The sequence below is a fragment of the Rissa tridactyla genome, chromosome 6 (genome assembly GCF_028500815.1).
Source record: "Rissa tridactyla isolate bRisTri1 chromosome 6, bRisTri1.patW.cur.20221130, whole genome shotgun sequence".
In the NCBI taxonomy this organism is placed as follows: domain Eukaryota; kingdom Metazoa; phylum Chordata; class Aves; order Charadriiformes; family Laridae; genus Rissa; species Rissa tridactyla.
Window position 1 is genome coordinate 30,814,832 of NC_071471.1, and position 22,921 is coordinate 30,837,752.

General features: G+C 40.6%; 1 protein-coding gene across 1 annotated transcript; it reads right to left on the bottom strand.

The window, feature by feature from the left end:
• Positions 1–8,502: 8,502 nt before the first annotated feature.
• Positions 8,503–22,338, bottom strand: LOC128911148 (cytochrome P450 2J4-like). Its single transcript, XM_054205496.1, has 9 exons — positions 22,156–22,338; positions 20,749–20,911; positions 19,673–19,822; positions 18,068–18,228; positions 15,417–15,593; positions 12,820–12,961; positions 10,215–10,402; positions 9,370–9,511; positions 8,503–8,681 (listed from the first exon to the last, which is right to left on the bottom strand). The coding sequence occupies exons 1-9, from the start codon at positions 22,324–22,326 to the stop codon at positions 8,503–8,505; spliced, it is 1,473 nt and encodes a 490-aa protein (XP_054061471.1). The 5' UTR covers positions 22,327–22,338.
• Between the last annotated feature and the right edge of the window lie 583 nt (positions 22,339–22,921).

Sequence of the window (22,921 nt, forward strand, 5' to 3'; positions counted from 1 at the left end):
AACAAATTCAGATTGCAGAAAGCTTTGTCTGTTGTGTCAGGCTTCACCTCTCTGATGCTGAATTCTGATGCTGTCATGAAAAGACAGAGAATAGCAAGAAAGCCTTCTGGCCAAGCCAACAGAAAACCACTTTTGAGAGCTGGCGTCTCACCCTGAATGCCTGCGTACTGCTGGGCCAGTCACAGTCCCCACTCTTCAGACGTAGCCATTGCCAATTATCCATTCACTTAATTGATGTCTGTCTGCAGACTTCAAAGTTCAGGTCTGGAGAAGCATATTGTACTCACAACTTGCAGCTACTGCAGTTGTGCTTTGAATATAAATATTTAATTTTATCTTATTTTAATATTTTGATACATAAATGCGAGTGTGTGCTAAAGCTGCTGAAAGACTCAGGGCCCAATCAGGGTGATGGTACCCGGAGCTGTGAAGATTTAGTTATCTTTCACACAGCATTCAGACAATACAATAAGGATGCCACAGGAAATGCTGTGGATATATTAGTCATGCAGTATTTGGCTCTGTACAAATTTTGGTGATGCGATAAGTCTGAATATACCCACTGAGTGATAAGGGTGTAGAGAAATTGAGGGCAACCTTTGCCATTAGCAACGTTCATCCTGCAAATGGGGATCCTGTATATAACACAGTGTGTGATCAAACAGCAAATGCAAAGAGGCTAACTTAAAACTATGAACAGTCTTAAGTATAGAATTTCTAAAGCCTGAAAATGCCACTACATGCATATAACAAAGCAGGTATTCATAACGTAACGTGCAATCACACGGGTGTCAACGGGGAGCGACATGGGTTGCTACAGAGAAACATGAGAAAAGTTCGAACAAGAAAAATAGATTACACTCCTTGTGGCTGGTCCTTAACATGGAAATCATCTTTCCAACGTCTGCACTTAGAGTGTAACCCATTGAAGGAGTCAGTGCTCAACACACCTGTCGGAAAGGGAAGGATGGAAAGATAAGTCCTTTATCTTTGTTCATTAAGTGCTTCCGGTTGATGTGTTGTGACATTTTCTACTGCTCAGCTTCATGGAGTACAAGGCTGTCTTTGATCAAATGGTGGTGATCAAAAGGAGAATCATTTTGGTCAGCTCTGTGTTAAGCATCCTGTCAAACGCTTCATGGAGATAAGAGGCAAGTAATTTTCAGTTTTAACTGACTCCCCTACTGCAGATGCTCACCTGCAAAGCTGGATAAAAACCAACAAGAAGCTAAAATTGATGAACAATATCCAGAATTATTCTATTCAATATTTTCTGGTTTGAGTTGGGTTTTTTGGGTGTTTGGTGGTGGGTTTTTTTAATTGTAGCAAAGTTTTCTCTTTTCTCTTGGCAGTCCTTGACAGCAAGGAAAAGAGAGAGGCAGGGTAAATGGAACAAATGTTCTGCCTCTAAGCCTTGTGGATGCGATTCCCACATTTCAAATTGTATAATTACTTTGTTTTTCCAACATCTGGGCCTGGTCTAATGCCACTATCCCACCTAAAGAAAATGAGGGTTAATGTGAGACACACAGTAATTTATTTGGGAGCTTCCCCAGCGCGCTGCATTCGCTTATGTGGGAGACACTATAATTACAGAGAAAATAATGGACCTCTTATCTTGATCAGAGGGCAGAAGAGCAGAGTCACGGTGAATATCCATGTACCACCTAGTCATCAAGAAACCCCGCAGATACTGCGTTTTACCAAAATGCTAAAGAAATCTATTAAGGAAATTGCATTGTAGCACTTGAACCTCGTCCTCAACCAGTCTCCTACTGATAGCAAATGAGCATGTAATGAACTCCAGCGAAGCCTGGTGAAACTGGTTCCTTTAAAGCTAGTGCTTGCTAAGCTAGTGACAGCAGTGCAAGCACAGCCTTTGCAAAGAGACCTTTGCTGCCCTCTGCCTGGTTCCTCGGAGGATGCACTGCTAAAATATTAAAATTGGATATTTGTGCTGTAGAATTCACACTTCATCTATGCTGAATTAACTAGCACTCTTTCTAGCAGCTGTTGTTGATGTTGTTCTTAAGCAGGCTGAAGGCTGCACAGAGACAGCTTCCCTTAACTGCAGCAGCAGACCAAGTACGTGCATTAGGACTAGACATCTAAGCAGTGAACTCCTGCAAAGATGTGTCCTTTTCTGCCATGACTAAGGCCAATCCACAATAGTCTCAGAGAGCCTGAAATCCTGTGTATCTCTGTCTGCAAGTCCCATCATTCAATATCAACCTTAAAACTTACAACATTTAAAAGTGCATTAATGGTCTGCATTTCTCTATGACATTAATTACTCATTGATTACTGTCCATGAGTGCTGAAGCTACTGATACCCTCAAGGGTGGTGGCTGTGATATTTGTCCCTGCCTAAAACTACTAAAAAGTAGGCTAAGGGAAGCTGTCTGCCTTGTATGACAAACTGGAGTCACCTATAGCTATAGTATTCCAAAAAGTTATTTCAAAAAGAACATCATACAAATAGTCCAAAAATTTTCATTTTCTCTGTAACGTTCCTTAAAACGCATACCTTGTAGAATATCATCATATCACCAGCTGACCCCAGAATATACTTGTATTATTAGCTTCTCCCCTGCCTCATCTGTTGTATCTCATAAACTATTCAGGGAGAGGGCTGCAATTTTATTATTGTTATTCCTTTAACACTAGAATCTCACACTAAAGCATAGCAAATAAATAGTTCCTGGAGTGCTGGCTAAAGATACCACAGGCTGAGATTTCTTCGCAGATATTAGGACAGCTTCATAAGCTTTTCACTAGCAAAAAAAGATATGCCAAACTCAGATAAATATTATTTCAAATTAATCCAGCTTATTGGGATTTTTTTATGCCGATGATCTCAATGGATATAGTTTCAAATAACCCCTCTCAGAAATTTCTTAATGAAAACTTCTTATTTTTCCCATTAAACCTTTTATTCAAGAAAATGTTTTAGCTCAGGACACCAAACTTGAATGGAACAGTCTGACTTTTAAAGGCATTTTGAGTCATTGCAAAACTACAATGTATTTTTCTGCTGCAACTTACTGCTCTGTGGGAACCATAAGGATCAAGAAAAAAATCCCAGAGAAACTTCCCAGAGAAAACTGTCACTCCAGGAAGAAAGGAAGGAGGGAAGAACGAGAGATGCTGGAATAGAGTCATCCTCATCTCTGCAACTATCTGACATTAGTACTGGTAAGAAGTATCCATGTTATGACAGACTTCATGTTTTCACAAAGGTTATAAATCCAAATAAAATGGTCCCGCCTTTAAGTTTCTGTGAACCGTGACAAGTTTGGGAATACCTGTTTCTCACCTTGCTGCAGGCATCAGTTTGGGATCTGATAGCATCAAGAAACTAGACCTTACCCGGGCTCGGTATTTATACTGTCAAGGTCATTGATTAAATATTGAATAGTACTAGATGCAGGACAGAATCCCATTCAGTTTGTCTTTCCAGTTTGACATGATACTACTCATACGTATTTCCTGAGTTTACCATTAAGTTTTGCAAAGCTTCAGATACCCCACATTTCCCTAGAGTTCCTGAGATTGTGTCAAAGCCACATTAAAGAGTAGTAAATGACATTAACAGCTTCTCTCCTGAAACCAGACCTCTAGCTATGTCATCAAACAAAAGTAAGTAACTTTGACATTATTTGGTGAATACTGACTCTTTCTGTTTTCCTCCCAGTGCTTAAAATTTGATTATTTTTCCAGGATATTCTGAGAAGTGCAATCAGGCTGACTGATTTATAGCACTACAACTTCTCTTACCTTCTGGAGACAAGCAAATGTCTGACCTTTCCTCATCCTCCGCAGGTTCTCACAGACAATTGCTAATAGCTTTGAGGTTGATACTGTTGCCTAAGTGCCCTGGGATGAATCAGCCCAGCCAATTTGAAAACATCGAATTTATCTAGTTGTTTTCTAACCTCTTCTTCCTAATCTAGACAGAAATCTTCCATGAACATCAGTGGTGTTAAATGTATTTGCCTCTGCATCATCATTGCTCTGCATCATCATCACTATCATTCTGTGATTGCCATTTTCATTGACAACCAAAGGCAAAAAAAAAAGGCATTAAATTGTCCATCTGCTGGAGAGCCTTCCTGATGTACTGCAGCTTTAAGAAACCAGCACTTTCCTTGGTCCTCATTATACTACTGAAATACAGAAGTTTTATTGTTTATTACTTAAATTTACTTTGTGTATGAACCTTAAGGATACGTGGAGCAAATTTGCCAGAAACACATCTAGAAGTTCTAGATGTTGAAATTTTCATCTCATCTCAATAGTCACTGGCAAACTCTTCAAGGAATGACGCAGTGCAGAAGCATTCACTTTAGGTCATGCTGCTGGAACTGTGCAGACACTGGAATATGTTTTTTAAGGCACAAATTGCGTCTTTACTAATGTGGGAATTTGTATTAAATAACTCCACCTTACTCTATTTCTTGCCCTTCTCTTATTCTTTCATAGGAGCTACATTTCTCTCCCTGTCAAAGGGGAATAGTTCTCACAGGTGGGAAATGTCCACTTTTTTCCTGCAGATGCAACAGTGCAGGGCAGAAACATCTACGCTGGCTTTGCAAGAGTTACCTTCGACATCAGGCAAAAGTTCACTGCAGAAAGGCAAAATCCTGCCTGGGCTGATTGCTCCACTGAGAACCAGGGCAAGCTCCCTGCTTCTGCTTCCCAAGCAAGCTCATTTACAGCCACTTCTAATGTCTTGGTGCTGAATGTCCATCCTGATGTCCAAACACAGCTGTGCAACCACTTTGCCTTCTCCTCAGCAGGACATTTGGTAGAAATGCTTGATTTATTTTTTTTTTTTTTCTTTTTTGCAGTGTGCTCTCTCCTCCCACTAAAGTGATGTATTTCATGTGCTCCTCCTGTCCCACTGCAGCCACACCTTCCCACACTCCAAATCATGACATTTATGATCACATTTTGTAATTGGCGTAGAAGGAAGGCTGGCATTGGTCCACTGTCCATTCAGACGTAAAACAGCTAGAAGAGAAATGCTTTGATCTACTAAAGATTTGCTCACTCTTCACATCTCCTTGCTTTATCTGTCTTCTAGCCGATACTGGAAAAATTTAAATTCTCACTAACTCTAAGGCTCTCTTCCTGGAACTGGTTTGTTTTTCTTACCTTTCTCCTTTCCCTATAATTCTTCTTTTTCATTACCACCAGGTTAAAAAAAAAGGACTGTTAGGCCAAGGTATATTTTAAAAGATCTCTGCACTAAGCAGTAATCTACTTTTCTTAACCTCTTACCTCTGAGAAAATGATTTCTCCTCTGTTGAGTAAAGATCTGTGAACATGAAAACATTTCACATGTTAATTTCAGGAAAATCATGTTTTAACAAAGTTAAAAATCTCACAGAAAACCTTTTATTTCCACCTGATTTTGGAAAAAAAAATTGACCTACATGTGTTGTTTCAATTGTCATTTATAGTTATGTATGTAATTATTATAGCTTTCTCTCTCCAAATGCCTTTAGAGCAAAGACAGAATTAATTTTTTACTCTTTTCTTTTTATATTTTGGCCTCAATTTTATATATAAGGAGGTTACCTCTCTCACCTGCTGACATGAGCTACTCCAGAGACAAGTTGTGAAGCCACCTTCCACCAGATAACCCCTCTGGGTTCAAAGCGTCCTTGCAGAATTCAGTGGAAAGGGAGACAAGATGAGTATCAAGGTATTGTAAGGCTCTCAGCCTCTCCAAGAGCTACATGAACCCCAAATCTTCACCTTTGCCTCTACATTTTCCATATTTTTTCTTTATAGCCGTATCTTCCACTGTGTGGTTGCACAGTGCTGCTCTGGGGAGTCACAGGGGAAGAGCTCAGCAATGAGGGGAGGATGGGAGGACAAAGGACAAAGCAAAGAGCTCCATATCTGCTATGGATCATTCTTCAATGTTCTATCTACAAGGATTTAAATTTTGAAGTGTGATCTAAAAGGTGTAAGACAGAGGCTGCCCTACATGCTGATGTGACAATCCAGTACAGCAGTCCTTTAAATGGGGCCCCATGACAAGAAATCAAGCACCAAAGTACGATCGGCTTTACAGGCCAAAAGCAACGAACCTCAGCCATCATAGGGAGAGTAAAAAAGGTGACAATCTGGGAGCAACAGACAGAGCTGTTGTACTGACAGTAGCAAGCTGCTTAGCATCCAGGATACAGAGGACAGAAAGGGTGTCAGTCCCTCTTGTCTGTCCCGAAAAGGGAGCCTGAGCAAGCCTTGAGAAATAATGTAGGGTGAATGAAGGATATGATGGAGGTCTCCAAGACATCGCTTAAGACCAGCAGCCCTGGAGCAACACGGCTCAGCAGCCTGATGGAGGAAGCATCGTGCAGTCACGGCTGCGAGAGTTGGCATGGAACATGGAAGTGGCAGCTGGGCTCCCCTCAAAGCTGCTCTCAGCTTTGTTGACCTTCTGTGGCAACATCAGCCAGGCTTTAAAAGGCTTTTAAAAGCTCAAAAAGACTGGGCTTTATTAGAACATGAGGTAAAGTGAAGCGCTTTTAAATCAGGTCAGGCAAGAACAGAAGTACAAAGGCTCTGAAAAGCGTACCTCTCCCATCTCCCCGCTGTGAGCCTCCCGCTGATGTCCTGCTGCCACACTTCGTGTGCTGGGCTCTCCTCTCCCGGGCACCTGTGCATTAAAAGTCACCAAGAAGCAGTTCCTGTCACAGACAGATATTAGCACAACCATGCACGAATAACCTACCCACGTGTGACGTACAGTTTTCCTCTGAAGCACCCTGTGTGTCTCCTTTGAGCATCCGGACAAGTGGTAGGTATGCCCGTTGTTCTGGCAACTCAGCCTTCTCCGGCTTCATAGGGGCCTTCCTGGGCAAGCTTCCGTCTCAGGGCTGTTTATGAGAGTCCCTTTTGGAAAGATATCTGGGGAAGCGTGTGGCCATCAGGAACGACAGCATCACACAGCAATGACGCTAATGCTTGTAATTCTACTGATGTTTCCAGCTTCATTTTTAAGAAGCAATGACAGCTCCAATGTCCCCAAATCACACCGTTTTCTGCTTTGCCTTATCTATTCGTGCACACATGAAAATCCACAGAGACTTTGACAGCAATTTTTAACAGAGCACACAGTTTTCTGTCAAATAAAATGTCAGGATGTGATCTTCCATATTTCACTAGTGCTATTCTGCCATTTAATTTAATAACAGCTAAATATCAAGTGCTTACTATTTTGATGCTCTATTTCATCAGTTATTGAATTAGAAATAATGGGACAGCTCTAAATTTGTGATTCATGGTAAACTGCCTAAACTAATCTCAACCACACAGCAACTGACATCTAGTGATAACTGATTTAACAGATCATCATCTGTTTAGCTGTCCTATCCTCTCTCACAGAAATAGAAATATTAACGAAGGACAAGTTCATTTAGACTTTATAAGTCTTTTTCAGACAATACCAACAAATTTATATTCACCACAGGAAATAATTTTTTCCTTTTCTGCTATTATAGACTGTTTCATTGAATTTGACCAGTATTTTGTGTATATGACAAGCCTTTGTAGCTTCAGGTATACTGCTGAGCTTCTGAGGTGATTAAACAGCATCTCTGGTGTTTGCCATGTATTTTTCTTGATTTACCATCAGCTCTAATTACAGCAGGCTCCTCAACCCAAATTGCTCCTTAGAGGAGCTCCTTGCACCTGCCATAGCAACCACCCAGTGCTGATCCTGACAGGGATCAACCCACAGGAGTAAAGAGTTGCTCTGTTAGAAAGGTCTTTCCAAAAATTAACTTGGCAGAATTGTAAAATATTAAAAGTATCTGCCCTAAAATAAATCCTCTCTCTGTATCTTCACTCTTTACCAAGTTTCAGCCTGCATTTTTTCTCTGCTGGACTCAAAACAATTATCCTCTGACAGATTTAAAGATACCTTATACATATTGTACTGGGTCAAATCTAGAAATTCTCAGTGAAATGTAAGTCATCCATAAATAAAACCAGTTGCTAACTTTTCCTTCATATCTTTTATTAGTGACCATCAACAAAAAGTTGACTGAAATGTTACTAGTGATGACAGTAATATAAAGAGGCAGGATTTTCCAGGTATGTTTTTCCAAACCAAATTGCTTTTGAAAACAGGGTAACATGGAGATGATAAATTAATTTTTCAAGTCTGCCAGTCAATTTTGGCATTGGTGGAGCAGATTTAAATCTGCCAGGCCAGACAGCAAGTGCATGCTGGCTTTATGGCTGAGAAAGATGGTGCGCTCCAGATCAAAAGAACTTTTACCAAAAAACAAAAAAACAAAATCACCTTCAAGACCAGGTAACAGGATCTGAATAAAATTATCTGCTGTAGACAAAAGGTGGCTTTTGTAGGCAAAATTCAAGTCCAAGACAAAAAAAAAAGGTTATACTGTGTCTAGACACACATTCACGAAAGTAAATGAGATTGCCTGATTGATGGTCTGTGACATGCTGCACGCGTGCAGCCTAGCGTGGAATGGCACAAACCCTGTAGGGGTGGGGCTGCAGCGTGCCCCCCCAAATGGGCTCTGTGTTGACCTTCGTCACCCCCTCAGGCAGCCGGAAGGTGAATGCCCGCAGCAGGTTGGCAAAGAAAATGAAGAGCTCAGTCCTCGCTAGATTCTCCCCCAAACACACACGGTGCCCTGCAGGAGGAGGAGGGGAAGGACAGTGAGTAAACCACCCTGACCTCGAAAGCAATCGTATTCATCCTCACACAAAGCAAAGGTATTTTTGCTGAATCCGGAATTTCTGTAGGACTTAATGCAATCAATGACACAAAACTTCAGGTAATTCTTCCTTTAAAGAATCCTATCTGCAGCTACAGATAATTGTGTAGCTATTTTGCTCTGAGTTTCACTTCAATTACCTCAAAAACCTCATCTTCATTTGACTGACAACTTTAAAGGAATTTGTTCAATCATGTAAATGAGGAATAAGGACTTGCTCTTCCTGGGACATGTTGTGCTCTAGTTTTGTATGCATAAAGCAACACCACAGCTGCTTGCAAGTACTTTCCAAATGTATGTCTAGTGTTGAAATGTATGCCCCAAATCAATAACCATAATCCTTAGCAGAGCATTTTCTTCCAAAAATAGGGCAAGTTACATGTATACGTTTGTCAGGACATCTCTAATTTTCTATGCTATTATTTGTTCAGGAGACCAAATGTTTATAGTTGGATTGGGAAACGTTACCGAAAATAATCATATTGATTTTATCACTGCGTTACACAAAGAGGTTTAAAATAAATGACCAATAGGTTTTTGATAGACATCTTAATTCTACAGCCCCAACCCAAACCATTAATGTTTGTGCTGTCAGTCCATTTACCTATTGAGAATGGTAAAAAGGCTTCTTGGCTCACAAAGTTCCCATCCTTGTCCAAGAAGTGACCAGGGTTGAACTGTCGAGGTGTTTCCCACTGCTCTGGGTCATACAAAGACGAAGCGATATTTGGAAAAACTATGGTGCCCTGTGAAGGGAGAAAAACATTAACTCGGTTCTGGCTGTCACTCCTCTCCCAGCAGTCAGAACTGGCTAGGTGGGACCAGTGTTGGTTTATTTTCAGAGTTCAGTGTTGTATGCTGGTATGTTCATTTCCCCAGTGGGAGCTGTGAGGAATGTGAATTCTTTTTGTTTCAAGCCTGACAGTGGAAGTAGCCGTGTCACTAGAAACTAACAGCTTTATTTGTGCTAAACCCGTTTTCACTTCTAACACTAGAAGTTTCTGTGATTTAGTCTCTTTGAGGAAAGCCAGTTGCAAACCTTCAGGCTTTTCCCTGGATCTTTCTGCAGACAAAAATTCAGTCAGAAATCTTTCCAATGCCTTATCAGTACAAAGCAATCACAGTATTCTTCAGTATCAATCTCTAAGGTTTTTGTCTTCATTAATTTGCAGCCTTGCTAAAATCCCCTCTTCCAGCCAGGGGCATCTTTCACTACTGAAAACCCTCTCCCAACAGCTGCATCACTCAAGTCAGCCTGGCAGACGTTTTCTCGTCCTTGTTCCCATTCAGGCTATGACCCAGAGGTCCTTGTTCCCATTCAGGCTATGACCCAGAGGCATCCAACCCCACTGTTGTTGAGGAAAAGACCCTGGCACAAATAGATTTGAAGCCACACCTTGCTCTACTGATGGAGGAAAGGTCTGTAGAGCTGAGAAACTGTGTCTGTACCTTTTTGAGGGGAAAGCCAAGCAATGTAGTGTTCCTCACGCATACTCTGGGCATGCCAACTGAGATAATATTGCTGAAGCGCTGAATCTCATGAACCACAGCATTTGTGTAGGGCAGTTCTCTCCGATCCTCGTAGCAGATTAACTGTGAAGGACCCAGAACAGCATCCAGCTCCTTCTGCACTTTCTCTGTGGAGAAATATTCATCATTGCAGGAGGGAAAAAAAAATAAAAAAAAAATCAAGTATTTTCACTAATTCCATTTTCAAAGAGATTTCCCATTTAGAACTATGAGGACAGCAACAAAATTAATGTAAAAACCTAAGTAACTTTTATAAAGAAAATAAAAGTAGTAGGGTATTCCAACAGTTTAAACATATGTGAGCTCTACTTTCGTGTCTGAAGTTATTTGATTGTGGATTAAGAAAGGACATTTGCTGCTCAAAAATTTAAAACTCTTTTAAGAGTTGCCTTACTAACACTTAAATGCAGGAGACAGCTGTAAGAAAACACAAAGAGAAATCAGTTAGGTGCCCCAGGCACCTACAGCTGGTTAGAACCACTAAGCTCACAGCTCTCTGGAATTTAAGCCAGGTGAATCTGAGTCTTAAAAGCCTGATTCCTCTTAAAAGGAAATGGTCTTTTACATAGGATGTCTGTCAAGTGAAGCAACGCCAAATAGAACAATGTCCAAATACCTTTAAAAAAAATGGATCTGCTTCTTGGCGCGTGCCTTTTGATCAAGAATATCATGATTTAAATTACTTATTGCACAGGAGTGCTGAGACCATTAACAGAAATACGGAATTTGTTTTGTAAACTTCAAGAGTACACACATAATAAAAATGCCTTCGATTTTTAACAAATAATCCTGTGTTTTTCCAGGCCCTTTGAAGCAACACTAGGATGCCAGGAAGCCCATTCTTCATTGATCAGTTTGTGCTCATTCACATCAAGCCTGCGCAGTGACTGCCAGCAGTCCTTCACAAAACTACGTTAGGTAGATCCTGACATCAGAGATTTCAGCACCTTACAGAATTTAAAATGTATATCCAGAAAAATTTTTAAGCAAAGTAAATTTCCTTCTATGAAGAACCAGCTTGCAAAATCAAGCACAACTACTTGAGCATCCAGTATAGTTTGAAGTGATCAGTCACTGTGTAGGTATAAATATGCATCTCTGTTGCAGGAGTTCAGAGAACAAGGAGAGCCCAATTCCATGATTAGGCAAAAGGCCAGACTTTTCCATATGGTGCACAATGGAACTGTGTAACGTTGTCATTGGGTGTCAACACAGGCAAAAGTATGAACGGGTTCAAAAAGAAGCCACCAATTAAATGAGGACAGATATATTGGTGTCAGTTCATTATGAGAGTCTAGATGCAATGTATGACTCAAGAAGCCCATGAAGGATCATTCTGCACACACCCTGCTTTCCCAAGTATGTGCAAGGTATTATATTTAGACAAATAAAATTATTTAAGTGAGTCAGCGCTTTCATAACTTTAATTACATTAGGTGATAATAAACATGCAATAGCATGAGATTTAGTAGACCTTCTTGTCTGACAGCTCCAAGTTGAGCAATTTTTTCTTATCTTCATCCCTTTCCTCCATTTAAAATCCTCTTCTCCTCTGGGTATTTGCACATATTCTGCTATCTAACAATGAGGTTTCTGTTATCCAGCATAAGAGATCATTCTTTTTTGGTTTCCATTTAGTGGTCTCTGAAAGTGATTGATGGGTATTTAAAAGCTAGACTTAAAAATAAACTTCTTAAATATACATAGACAAAACAGATGAGCCATCAAATTCCCCTCCGGACTGGAATAATTTCTGTTGCAAGAAACTCAAATACATCACAGAGTTAATTTAATCACAGATTAAATAGACACCCTGATACCTTGGGATCCTAAATGGACCGATGGACAAAAATAAAGTCAAAGTTTTCAATTGACCTTTAGGTGGTTATCTTTACTACTACTATGACCTACAGAGCACAAAGAAGGGTAGGACTCCCTGTAGCCCCCATCACTGATACTCAGCCAATACAAAGCAGAATTAAAGCAAGTTTCCAAAGAGTAGCATCCCTACTATCACACATCAGTTTCTGGTTAATTATTTTCAGCCATCAGTCGAGTTTACAACTAAGACTGAACCCAACTTAGTTTCCTGACGTACCATCAGCATTTCGTCAATAGCTGCTGCAGTGCCCACTGTTCCTTCAAGGATGATGTGTGCAAACCCTCTGGCTTCCCAAACAGCAGCTCCAGTCCTCTTACTCCATTGACTACCCTACGATCTTCATTTCCCCAAAGACCTCAACCCCTCCATCTCAATCAGCCACAATCTCTTATGCATATGCATACTTCCCAAACTGTTAACTCTTTCTGGAAACTGCCTTATGCCTGTGGGCTCCTGTAAGAGCTTGTCTACAGACACACTGGATCTACCAGTACTGCCCAGCGCAGATCTACCAGTACAAAAAGGTCCGTGTGCCACTAGCCATATACGAGTTATCTAGGAATAATCTCTGATCCATGAAAATGTTCAGAACTTGGCTGTTCTATTGCATCAGAGATATTTGTGACACGCTTATCCACTCACCTTGGATGTCTGGATTTGCCACCATATAGAGCAGGCCCCAGTTCAAAGTTGTGCTTGTTGTCTCTGATCCACCCAAGAAAAGGTCATTTATAGAATAAACCATGTTGTCTTCATTGTATGTAGACCTGGGTACATCTTTGGACTGCAAATGATAAGAAAAAGTAGAAGTTTATACATGGAAGTTAGAAAAAACAGAATAGGTTTAAATGTGATTTTATCACTGGTTCCAAGCTGTGGTGTGTTCTGCCTACAGTACAATACAGAGAGACTGATAAAGAACATTAGACACTAAAGATGATTATCAATACGAAAAGCTAACATTTCACAAATGGACAAGTCTTGTTTACTCCACTCTTAATCATGAAGCTAAATCACATGTTATCCACAGAAAAGGATTGTTGGCTTAATTGTGCAAATAGTGGTACATTTAGAATGTTTCATAAGTAAATATTCCTCTGAAGGTGTGTCATTCTTCACGCCTCAAGTCATATTCCATCACTTAGTTTTTCTACCAAGCAACACAGTGACCAGGTAATGAACACTGGGCTGTCAAACGTTCTTAACCTGTGGCATTCAGGCTGCTTCTCCACTACAAGGCCATAATGACTCGCGTACAGCTGCTCTGGGGTTTTACAGTTTTCAGTTAGAAGTGTGAAGACAAGTACATATATGCTGAAACTACGAAAGAAAATTGTTATGGTTTGGGGCAATTCATTGTCTAAATATAGGGATGTTATACTCGGGGGTCTTGAACCTTTCTTTTGCCAGTGGAGCAATTGGAAAGTGGGAAGGATGTTTTTCCCTCTTGTAATATTATCTAATCTTTTTATATTGCCCCCTGTGTATTTATTACAGACAGTTCAATCTTTTTAATAAACAAACTTGGATGATTTCCACCCAGCAGAGTCCCAGAAGAGCTCGCTGAAACAATTGCTGGTCCACTGATGGTCCAAGTCTCATAAATCGTAGGAGAGCAGTGAAAGACTTTAGAAGCAGTTAAACGCTTTGGAAGACCAGATGTGTTAATATTGTGCCAGTATCAAAAAATTTAAAACAAGAGAATTTGAGGAACTAGAAGCCAGTTAGATTGACATCCACCCTGGACATAAAAATACAGCAGCTGATATGGGAATCAATTAATAAAGAATTACCAGCTAGAAATACAAATTAAAGTCATTTATTGTGATAGAGAAAACTGATCTTAGCAAGGAGATCTGATTTGATTCTTTGATAGAATTAGCAGCTTGGACAATAATGACAGTTTCACGGTTGCAATATGCTTGCAGTTCCACAAGACAGTTGCTTTTGTTGCCCACAAGAATGAAAAAAAGGACTACGAAGTATTCATAAGACACATGCTAAAGGACTAAAGAGCTGGCTGAGAGAAATAGCTAACAGACATTCTTCCCTGGATGCACGTCTCTGTAGCGTGATCGAGCACAGCAGCAGAGCCAACTCAGGGAGTACACAAGGCAGTCCAGGATGACAGACCTGTTCCGGCTGTGCCAGCAGATGCAGGATGGGTGCCTACAGCCTGACAAGGTTGCAGTCCCTCTGTTGCTGCGACCAGCACATGACCACAGTGGACGGGGCACCGGCTGTCCCTGCAGACAAGCACTGCCACCCAGGAGCAGCAGTCACTACCCACTTCTCCAGGGGCTGCAAGAATAGATATCCCCCAGCCTGCGTATGTCGTTTGGCTCTCTGTGCCACCCTTGCCTTGTCACCCCTCAGTAACACCAGTCTCATCTTGTCACTTCCTTTCCTTTCTCCATTTTCTTCCTATCACCAAGCAGAACAGGAGGAAGAACACGGTCTACTGCAGTGGAGAAGAGGAGAAAGGAAGAGTGATTAAATGCTGGTAGGAGGAGTCACAGAGAGGAAGGGCAGTTGCTAGTCCGGGGATTAGGGAGGGGATCCTGTTCCCAAGGGATTCAGACAAAGAAAAAGTGATCCTGGCAAGGTCTAGAAAAGGGAGAGATAGATGTCCCCATTTACAACTTAAGCAAGCCTCCTACAGCCTTTCAAAACTCTATGGATTCCCACCTACCGCTACTAGGCCTACGTGCCCAAAATGCCCTTGTTTGCCCCAGTTTCCTTTGTCTGCTTGAAACTTCACTGACCCTGGCGCTCTCCTCTTCTCCAGCCTTGTCTGAAACTCCACTGACTCCTAGTTTATTTCCCCACAAAATGCTCTCAAAGTCCAACCATCCTTTTGCAGCAACCTCTTTTGACAAACCCTTACCAGCCAAATATCCTACCCAGAACATCCCACTCTGTCTCCCCCAAGGCCTTCCCAGTTTTCTTGTGGTCCACTCAGAAGCTCAGTATTCTTTCCTGGAGGCCTTAAATCATTTTGTAACTTGTGCCAATGAGAAAAAATGCAGTGTATTAACCTGCCCTTTAATAAAAGGATTGCAAGGTGCTGTGGCATATCAGTAATTAGAAAGGATTTAGGAAGTCCCTGGTTACTGGATTCACATTAGGATGTCTATGAAAGGTAAGAGATTGTTATAGAAGGGCTCAGACTGAATTATTTAGTCATCCATTTCACCTTATTCCCCATGAATGTATGATCAGGCAGAACAAAAACTTACTTTTTCAATGTGAGACAGGTAAAAGTCAATGAAATCCTGCAGTTCTTCTGGTATCCCACGCTCCATGTGCATTCTGATCTCTCTCCTTGTAAAAGAGCTCAGGACATCATAGCAAGACAAAGCCTTCTTATGAGGACCAGGGAGACGGCACATCAACCAGGGGAAGATTTCATACAGCTACGGGAATGACACACAAGAGGTACCACAAAGTCTCTATCACTAGAAAAATGCATTTTAGGACTACTAAAGAGAGAACGTAATGTTCATGTGAGCATGTGTTTTTGGCATCATGAGTAAAATACTCTGTCAAAGACTATGCTTATGTTTTCAAGTTGTGAAACAGTACACGGTATAATTTCTAGCTGTGTTGATGGTAAGATTCAGAGTTCCACAGGCTTTCAAGCTCAACCACAAGCCAAATTAGAATGGTTATAATTAGAATGAATTGTATTAATTTATTCAATTATTCAAATGAATGTATTCAGTTACAATGAACTGTATACAGACATTTACAAAGTGAGATCCTGCCCTCCAGTGGACAAAACCAGGAAGGAAGAAGCACAGCCGTTGCAAACTGTCCTCACCAGGATGTGCAAAAGCAGTTGATATAACCCAAAACAAGGGCCACCTACCAGCGGCCAGTATACAACCTCAGGAATCCCCCAAAGCACTCTCTACTAATCGAGCTCTCAACGGTCCTCAATAAATTTGGAAGATTTGAAATCCCGAAAGGCTGAGAAACAGCTACGTGACATTTTTGAGTGTTCTCCTCTAGAAAAGAAGGGGTTACCTCACATAACATTAATTTTATCCTTCTCTCTTACTGTTTGGGAAAATCTGGCCTAAGAATAGCTGATTTCTACCTATTGTGATAGCTAGAAAGTTCATTCTGATTTTCAGCCTATATTTATGCCTGGGTAATTTGTATGCATTGTTCTTGTATCTGCAGCATATTTTCTTTTAATAGTTCTTTTCCTGCTCAAAACATAATCCACTAATTTATCAGCAGAAGTTCTATCCTTTCTCAGTCTTCATTTTGCTGAGGTCTTCTTGTACTCTCCTAATTATACTGCAGAAAGCAATTATTAGGTGTTCACTGGAGTCTGGCTGAATTAGATAGACTATACCTCTGTCTTTTTGGAAAATCAGTTCTTACTGTCAGACATCCAATTATCAATTAATCATTGCCTTATCACAGAAAGGCAGTAGTCCAGCCCGTGGTAAACTGACATAGAACTTCATAGCCTTTTTGTTTAATTCCATCTCTGTTTTGTTTTGGTTTTTTTTCTTGCAAAATGTGTTCAGGAGCATTACATACAACTGTGCTCTGAATAACCATATACGGTTGCCCAGACTACGTGCATTCCTCCTCTCAAATGCATGCACTTTCCAGCTACTATGGCACCCTAACTGTAAGTGGAATTTAGTTGTCAACGTTCAAGACAGTAACTGAGCCTGTCCACATTCCCCGTTCCCAGTCTTGCCAAAACCCCTCCTCCATTTCTGGAGGGGCCCAATTCACAGCGTTCTCCTGTTCAGTGCCTGACAGCATGGAATCCAGTTAAGAAATGGGGATGCGGATGCAGGAATGTTCACTTTTTACATGATTTTTTTGCATCCAGGAAGTGGGAAGATTGCAGCCCTCCGTCTGGAATGGTTTGAACCCCTGTTCATATTTCCCAGAACAGCATCTTATTCATTGAACTAAAGCAAAGCTAGGATAAGTAAGAGAGAAGAAAAGGAGGTATATTCTCTATCCCAAAAGCAGGTCTCACCTGCCACCACTAGACACAAGTTACAGGACCAAAGCTAGGCTAAGCAAAAGGGAACCTGAACATAACTCAGTGAGAATAATGTTCCACAGGATGGGGGGGGGGGAAATCTCTATATTACAGGATTTGCTTATGTGTTTTACATTAAGAAGCTAACACATAAGATGCATGGGACAACTTTAGAAGTGGAACCAGAACTCCCGGGCAACTCTGAACATACTTGTGTGCAAAGCAGGCCTCTTCTAGTGTCAGTTAAGTCCTTGACTCTCAGAAGAGCACTGTTCCGATTGCCAAGCTTACAGGTATATTTGCGGGCTTAGCTTTTCCTGTCTTCTGCTGCGTGCGTCTAGAGCTGCTCCTCACTCAGGGTGAAGGAGTTGGAATTTCTCCAAGAAGTCTTTGAGTCTCCATTTCTTATAGAGGAAATGGAGGTAAGTAGGCACAGGCAAAACACTTAGGTATTTGAATCAATCTTCTCTGTTGACTGTAAATAAAGCAGTGTCTAAAATTGGCATATGAATCACAGTTTTAGACCTGACATTTACTATTTAACAATCCTGATCCCCAAGGCAGCAATCTGTTGTGCGTGGGGGTTGAGAAACCAAGTAACAAACATGATCCAGGAGCAGTCCATCAGCTTGTGTCTTGCTGCAAAGATTTAGGAGCAAACCACCGTATCACAGTACTCAAACACAGGACAATGAACCAAGGCTGGTGTGTTAGAGCTTTACCATCACGCTTTGAGATAGTGCACTGCCCAGTAAAGCTTCATGGGACGTTAGTCACCCATTCAAAAACTTTTGCCTAACACCAACCTCTTGAATCTGCATTTCTCACTTTCTGTCTTATTCAGAAAAAGACAACAGATACTTTACTTACATGATGAATAAAGCTGCCTGCGAATCTGAATAGACGCTCTGTGGCTCTAATCAGTTCATGGAAGGTTTCATCCTCTCTGGAGAAGCGGTGTCCAAAAACAACAGCACAAATTACATTTGAGACTGAATGAATGAGAGGGAAAGAAGGATCCAGGGGTTTTCCTGCAACCACAATAATAGATGTCACTGTTAATGTCTCCTATTCTGCTTTAGTGAAATGAAATAATATTACAGGATACCCAAAGAACTTTCCAGAGAGTATTGCATTTCATAGAGAAGCAGCAATCTTCTTACAAAATTGTAGTATCAAACCGATTCTTAAAAACTATGGTGCAATCCCATAATCCCAGGAATGTGTGGCACCCTGAAGAAATGCCAGATGTATAAAGTATTTCGTACTATGATAGAGCAAATTTAAAAGTAAGAAAAAAAAATATTTCTATGCAAATTTGCCACCTGGCAAATTCAAAATAGGCCTCAAGCATGGCAATGCCTGAAGACACTGTGGTCAAAGGGAATCCGAGGGGAGAACCGTAAGAAGAGAGGCAGCCTTATTCAGCAAGGACATAAATACAGGCAAGGCTACTATATTTTGTATGACTTCGCTAGAGATGTACAGCCTCCAGTAAGATTAAAATGTCATAAACATTTTTCAACCCATTGCGTCAACAAAATTATAACGAATTTTAAAGCAATTACATGAAAAACTCATCTCAAAAATCTTTTTTGTGACTCCAGGATAAATGTCTATAAACAACTATATGTATGGACTGATGCAACTTACCAACACCCAATGCACAATTCTGATTAGCAACTTATTGTTCTGGGCTTTTCTTTCCTGCACATGTGATCACATCTCAATCTCTCCTAGTTCTTAAACCATGGGATTGGGCTAGATTTAATTACTTTTAATTGATAGAATGCTGGCCACAGCATGTCTTGATTTACTGCGCCTTTGCATAACGAGCAATATTGGGAAATCCAACACACATGCCCCTAACTGGGCTGATCAAGGTAAAATGTTGCAATAAAGGCAAGGTTCTAGTCACTGCTTTACAGAGTGCATGCAAATGGCGTTACAAGACTTAATTCATCAGCATTGATAATGTGTCCGTATCTTTGACCACCAGCACCATATATGAGCCAGAAATGTGCCCTCAAGACAAGAAGGCCATCATCATCCTGGCCTACATTACGAAAGGCATTGCTGGGAGGCCAAGGGAGGTCATCTTTCCCCTCTGATCAGCACTGGTGAGACTCACCTGGAGTGCTGGATCCAGTTCTGGGCTCCCCAGTACAGGAGAGACATCAGTGTACTGGAACAAGGTGAGAAAAAGGCCACAAGGACAATTAAGGGATTGGAGCATCTGACATAAGAGAGGCTGAGAGAGCTGGGTCTGTTTAGTCTTGAGAAGGCTCAGGGAAGTATCTTAAATGTATATAAATGCCTGACGGAGGGGAATAAAGAACACGGAGCTAGACTTTTCTCAGTGGTATCAAATGAGGCAATTAAGCTGCCCTTAATTTCAGAGCAGGACAGAGAAGTTCTTGCACTAGAGACATCAGACTAAAGACAAAAATGAACCAGTATTTATTGCAGAGATACCTTTCATACTTGCAAAGAAGTCTACCAGGTAGTGGGCCTCCTCTTGAACTCGATGCTCCAGACCTCTTTTCCCCAGACCAAGGTTGCGTAGAGTCCTCAGTGCAAACCTTCTCTGCTGCTTCCAGGTGTGACCAGTTGCCAACATAATCCCTGCACCCATTCAAGGAAGAGCTCTTTATCATGCTAATATTTATTATAGACAAAGACTATGTTAAAAGATTTACTAAACCGCAGAATATAATTAAACTATTGCATTGCCTATGAATACAAAGGCAAAAAGAGATAGCTGGGGCATGTAAGCATGTGGGCAGGGCTAAAATGGACAAACTCAACTGGTAATAATAAAGTTCCTGTCCATAGGGCAGAAAAGTTCAATACTTAGGCTTTGTGACAAATATCTTCAGAAGAAATAAACATCATATACCAACAGGATCTTTAATGTAGTATAAGAATCACCAATGACTGAAACAAATTAGAATTAGAAATATTTAAAGAAGTAGGTTTTCTGAAAAAAAGTGGAGGTCACAAATAAAATGAAGTTTGTTTCATAATGCATGTGTTCATGAAAATCAGCAGTTTGGGAATTTCCAGTATGGCTGGGGAGTATGAAACCTACAGCAAGGTTGAAACAGAAGTGCACTGAACCTCTAGATGCAATTGTGAGAGTGAGAAAATATTCACAAAAGGAAGGGAATGGGAAGAAGATCCCACCCTCAAGATCATTCTTCAGTTGCAAATGTGGTGGTGGGAGGCAATAAGTCCAGGACAAGAAAGTGGGCTGTTTCCTGCTCTTCCTCCATTTGTGGCACAACCTTCCACTGCCTCATCTCATCACCTCTGAATTTGCTCCAGTGAATATTTCACACAAGGCACTATGAATATTCTTTCTTTTGCTGGTCTCTTCCTCCTACTACCATCTGAAGGCTATTTCACTACTCCCTACTTTGCAGTTCACCTGGCAAGCATTCCTCATAGACAAACTGTGCTACTCTGGTACCTTTGGAAGTGGTCACAAGCTACAAAAGAGCTGCAATTTGTCAAGATGACGCTTCTGTGCAATGACAAGAAAATCTCACCTTTTCCTTTGGCCATTGCTCTGAAGAAAGGAGACACTAGCCTCCCAGAAACATCTTCAGGGTGCATGGTCATACCATCCTTAACTGCTTGAAATCCATTCAGTACAACCACTGGGGCCCATCCAAACCATAAGGTGAATATGTTGCCATGGATCTTTGCCAGCTATAGATGGGAGAGAAGCCAGGAAAGCACAGATAAAATCCCACATGCTGCAAACAGAGGATGAACCTGTTTTTACACTGATTACAAGACCAACCCTAAGGTGGAATGATGTTCTCCAGCTTTCCCACAAGATTGCAATTATCTTTGAGAAAGCATGAATGGCTTTTCCAGAATTCGCTGTTTGAAACAACCCAATACTCCAGCTTTTCAGAGCCCCAAATCTAGACCAATGAACATTAGGTAGCTTTTATTACATTATATAAGCGAAGGCTCAGTTAAAAATGATTCATGTGATAAAAGGTATTTTTTATGCATGAATTTGTTTCAAGAGGGTTTCTATCATTTGCACCTGTAAAGTGGTGCAAAGGGAACACAGAAATGTCAGAGGAATAACTCGCTTGTAGAGAGTGGACCAGTTACTTTCTTCTTTCCCCCCACCCGTTTGCACATTCAGGTGCTGGAACTTGAGTAAGACTATTCCTTACTTCCTGTCTGAACCTGCTGTTTGGTCAGAATAAAACGGTGTGCCTTGTCAAAATCGCAGTGACAGAAGCCACTGGACTTGTCTATTGATAATCCCAAAAGCACCATGAGAACCAACAGGATGAAATAGAGGTAGCTTTGTGCTCAGTACTCCTCAAAAAAGTACCTAACAAAAGGTTCATGGATCTTTTTTTAGATCCTGTCGATACAAACAAGCATATATACACATAGTGCATCGTAAGTATCTATTTACTGCTCAAGCTAGAGCATGCCAGTGCTCAGAAAGATAAAAATCCATGCTGTGAAAGTAAATTTTTTTTAATAGTATTTCTTTTCCCTAACTACAAATCTGATATATTATCCCTAAAGGTATTTAATCCTAAATGCTATCAATTTTCATAGGAATTTGTCTAATCTAGTGTTAAGGGGTGACAGAGGATATCAAGTTTCATATGATTTTGTCAAATTCAGTGTTAAAAGGTGATGGGTTTAAGCATCAGAATGTTTTTCACACATTCAGAACTTCCAATACCAGTTTTCTTAGCTTGGCAAACTACTTCATGCTCAATAATTTTTTCTTATTTTGCCAACCAAACCAGCAGTTCCGAACCAAACCAAGCACAATATCACAGCGGCTAGTTAACAACTACAGTATGTTACCAATGCAGTTTCGGGAGAGGATGTTTTCACATAGCAAACAACATGAGAAATGGGAAATTACAGAGACTTTTAAACAATTAGGAGTATCTGAAAATAAATACCTTCATGAGGAGATCACGATTAAACTGAAAGTTCAGCTGTATCAACGTCCCAAAAACTGGGAGAGGGATTGGTCCAGGAGGAAGCCGTCTCCGTACCCGTTGCAACTTAAAAAACTGCATAATTAGAAGAAATACAGCCAAGGCTATAAAAACGTGACTTATTGTCAACATTTTAACGGCTGCTTTTACTAGATTGTCTTTATTGAAAATAGCCTATTGAAGCTATTAAGGCTGGTTGCTCAACCAGTTTTTTCATAAGAGCTTAAATTTCATATAATAATTATTCCCCGCCCCTAACCCTCCCTCTTTATTATCAACCACTCCCTTTTTGTCCCACTCATGACATTCTCATCCTCAAGCATATTTAATAGATGCATAACCCTCTCCCTGATTCAGATTGTATTTATCAAATAGGGATCACAGGATTTGTAGAAAAAACGTCTTAAAAGACTAGGGCAAGATTCTCCAGGCAACATAGATACACATACCCACACATAAATTCTCCATCTAATTTTCTGAAACAATTGTGGATGGTATGTGCTCCTACAAATACTTCATGAATGCTCTTAGAAAAGCAATAGCCATACGTACAAATTAAGAATGCAAATGTAAGTGGATATTAAATCTTGGAGTTTTAAAAATGTTTTGCATATATTCCATGTACACATATATCCAGTAATGGTAAGGCTGATAAAAGTTAAAAGCCTACATTTATCTTAAGATAAATATACAAGTATCTAATGCTTACTACAAAAAGCAAAATTTG

Bases quoted from the DNA above. Each gene is read 5' to 3' on its own strand.
- LOC128911148 (XM_054205496.1), bottom strand. From the start codon at position 22,326: ATGTTGACAATAAGTCACGTTTTTATAGCCTTGGCTGTATTTCTTCTA. The intron at 12,962-15,416 runs GTAAGTTTTTGT...TATCATTTGCAG, and splicing joins ACCTGTCTCACATTGAAAAA to TCCAAAGATGTACCCAGGTC. The intron at 10,403-12,819 runs GTGAGTGGATAA...ATTTCTCCACAG, and splicing joins GGCAAATCCAGACATCCAAG to AGAAAGTGCAGAAGGAGCTG.